Below are 3,514 nucleotides of genomic sequence, written 5' to 3' on the forward strand. Positions count from 1 at the left end.
CTAATATTTCCCATCAGCGAGCTAACCATCCCACGGACTATCCAATTATCTGCAGCCAGGTACAAGGGTACAACTAGAACTGGTGCAGTGAGTTCAAAATGCCTACCACTCTGGGTAGGTATACCAGCTTCGCCAGTATGCTGGTTCCAATAGAAAATGATACGTTCCAGCATATACTTGATGTCATCTTGTTCGTTGAGCTCCAATTCGCTCCAAATCACCCCATTGGGACCATATCTCTCCCCAAGGTATACAATAAGAAACTTCTTGACGATGTGAAAAGTGTTATCGTATGCCAATCTACCGCACATTGTGAACCATGTTTTTCTAGGTACAACAACTGGATCTTCCTTCCCGTGCAATTCATTGGGGTCAAGACTAAGAAAGTAATCGGATGTTTTTGTTTTGACCAATTCCACTTTTTACTTTGGTCGTGCGCTGATTGTTCTAACTCCTAACGCGTTCCAATCGCTGTACACACCCTGTGCAGAATCATTCGTCTTATAATACTGAATAGCCTTAAGAATACAATCTCTGAGCTTACGCTCTTGACAATCCAATTCTATTATTTGTAAATTTTGGTGAAATAGAATTATTAGTTAATGTTCAGATCAGCTTTATCACAAAAACATTTACCAGCATTCTTTTGGGGACTTACACCAAGGTCCGAAACATACGCTACCCTTTTACCTTTCCCCGTTTGGTCCCTGGGGAGGTTATTGTTCACAGCTGTAGTAAGAGAATTGACCACTGAAGCCATAAGATCAACCGTTGTTCCCAAAGAATTAATCATTGCTTTCATGGAGTCTAGTTGTTCTTGAAAGTTACGAGCTTGATCAGGACTCATTGTTTAGTACTAAATAATAATATAGAAAAAAATATAAAGAGTGAAGTAAATATATAAGTAAAAATATATGATGTATATGACAAACTATTTATCGTGTGATTGGTGTAGATTACATGAGCTAGTTAAGTAAAGGTACCTTATTATGTCATATGCATCGGTTAAAAAGGAAGTATTTAGTTACGAGTAAAAATTTAGTCTCAGTTTATAAAAAACTTACCAATGATTGTGATTCGGATTTTTCTTTGACAAGGACTTCAGATCCATAAGGGAATATGTTGGCAATAGTTCAATCAAAAATAAAAAGATTTAGAAGCGTATAAATACTTCTAAAAATAACTTGATACTTCCTTTCAAAACTTCCAATAATTTTGTATTTATAACAATGACAATCCCCAGTGCTATTCAAAAACCAAGCAATCTCGTGCCTCCCGACGTGGTTTAACCATGCGTGTCTTGAAAGCTTCGCCTGCTGTTTTGAATTGTTCTATTGCTCCTGACAATTCTACTGGTGTCGTTCCTGAGAATAATGATGTAAACAATATACCAGATTTCAGTGACGTCGATATGGTTTCTATCGAGCATGATACAATGAACACTTTTATTGAACAAGAGACACGTCAACAAGAAGAAGAACATGACGGATATGTTGATTGTGAAATTTCAGATGTAGATGATGATGAAGGTGCTGAATTCGAAGAGCTTCAACTGGCGGAACAATTTACGGAAGACTCTTCAGACGAAGATAATAGCACAATGGAAGATGTTATTGAAGGTAAGTGCTATATTCTATGATGTATGTCAAATTAACTCACCCACATTCGATTATAGAATCATAGACCTGCCTGAAAATAGTGATAATCAAGACATAACGATGATCAAGAACGTCATTATACCAGATTATCATTTTAACCAAAACGAACTTGATAGTATGCAATTTAACTATCTTTGCATAAACAACAACATGACCATGCAATCTACAAGTAACATGAAAAAGTTCATCGAGATGTTAATCACACGGAATGATAATTCTAAGTGAAATTGATTCATGTCAATAACATTTTTTGTATTAACCATCTTTATAGCCCTTTCTCGTAAAAGAAAGTTGTATGTTTTGAAGGAGTGTCTTTCTATGATCAAAAAAAAGATCCCGAATACATTCGTCCGTGCCCACAAAATTTGCCCCGACAAGGAATGCTATTTATTTGATCCTATCGTTGATGCCAACAAAATTGCTTGTCCAGAAAGTGGCGCTTCGAGACAATCAAAATCTGTGGTCAAAATGGTTGATATTGGCGTTCATGTTAGTAGTATGCTTGCATGTAATGAGTTTCGTGGTGAAGTTGATCAGTACCGGAAAGTAATTGTTGCAAGAACAGACCAAGATCCTTTTACAGACTTCTTCTCTGGTTCCACCTACCAAGAGCTTCGTTCCAGAGGTCTATTTTCTGGTAAGCATGATATTGCAATTGTTCTTTGTGTTGACGGGTTTACGTCGCATGTATCAAACGAAAGTATGGTTATGATCCATGTAATCACTCCAAGTATTGATCCCTCGATCAGGTAATATGTTATCTCTATGCGCATTTTATAACTGGTTTCGACCTTTCACAACTAATAGATGTACGGATGATTACACATTCCAGATCGCCATTCTTTTCGGTGATACCAAGACAAACTTCGAATCATCCTTGCGTCCCATTATTCAAAGCCTTGACCTGATTGGGCAGCCAACCCATCATAGTCAAACGAAATGGTGTTCATGTTGCTACATCTAATGTTTATAATCTTGGTGTGATTGCTGACGGCGTTGAGATCAACCAGCGTTTGTTGATGTTTGGTGGTCATACCAGCACGTATGGGTGTAGAGTTTGCTTGGGTAAGTAAACGGGTCCTTACAGAATACAAAAATCCGTTGACATTTCTCTTATTCAAATTAGTAAAAGGAGAGCGGCCAATCGATGGTGGAAAACTTGGCAAGTATTTATTGATAGAACTTCGTCAATTAGATCAAAGTCCTTGTTGCTGTTGGAGGAGGATATTGTAAGTGCTCCATTAGGAAATCTTCTACCAGAATACTAAATATATTACCTTTACAGCCTGCCGAATTCAACAATTACAACATCAAAAGTCCCACCCCCTTTGGGCAATTGAGCACCTTTTTGTCGATTGATTTCTTCATGTGTGATGAGCTCCACATGTTCTCCAATGTCAGTAAGCTTTGTTTTGATCTAATGTCATCAAGATATAACGGTCGCTACAAGTTTGCTGGCAAGGAATTAAAATACCCTTTTTCCCTTTCTAATGACCAGTTTCAAGCTGTGAAGAGGTCCATGGATGATTCTCGTTGCACGATCCCAACCGACTTCAACGGTTCTTTTAAGGGTATGTCCTCCGACAACGTTCGCTCCTTGTATCGTTCGGTGGATTGGATAGCTTGGTTGATTTACGTCGTTCCGACAATTATCGCTCCTTTGTTCTCTGATAAATCGACTAGATTAGCGTTTATTTCTCTCTGTCGTGGTATCAAGATCAGCCTACAATGGTCGATTACTTCGGTAGAGGTCCGCGAGATTGAAAGGTATTCAAAAAACTGTTTCCAAGTACATATTGAATTCAGCTAACAGTATCTTCATTTTACATCTAGATCTTTCCAGGAATGGTTTGACT

The 3,514-nt window shown here is 38.0% G+C and overlaps 1 protein-coding gene across 1 annotated transcript; it reads left to right on the plus strand.

Annotated features, from left to right (window-relative positions):
- Positions 1-602: 602 nt before the first annotated feature.
- Positions 603-1,619, plus strand: EV154DRAFT_534402 (uncharacterized protein; the record flags this gene model as incomplete). Its single annotated transcript, XM_051604027.1, has 2 exons — positions 603-734; positions 1,244-1,619. Coding segments are annotated over 2 exons (508 nt in total), but the record flags the coding sequence as incomplete, so codon positions are not given.
- Between the last annotated feature and the right edge of the window lie 1,895 nt (positions 1,620-3,514).

Source organism: Mucor mucedo, assembly GCF_025094135.1.
Source record: "Mucor mucedo strain NRRL 3635 chromosome Unknown EV154scaffold_331, whole genome shotgun sequence".
Lineage (NCBI taxonomy): Eukaryota > Fungi > Mucoromycota > Mucoromycetes > Mucorales > Mucoraceae > Mucor > Mucor mucedo.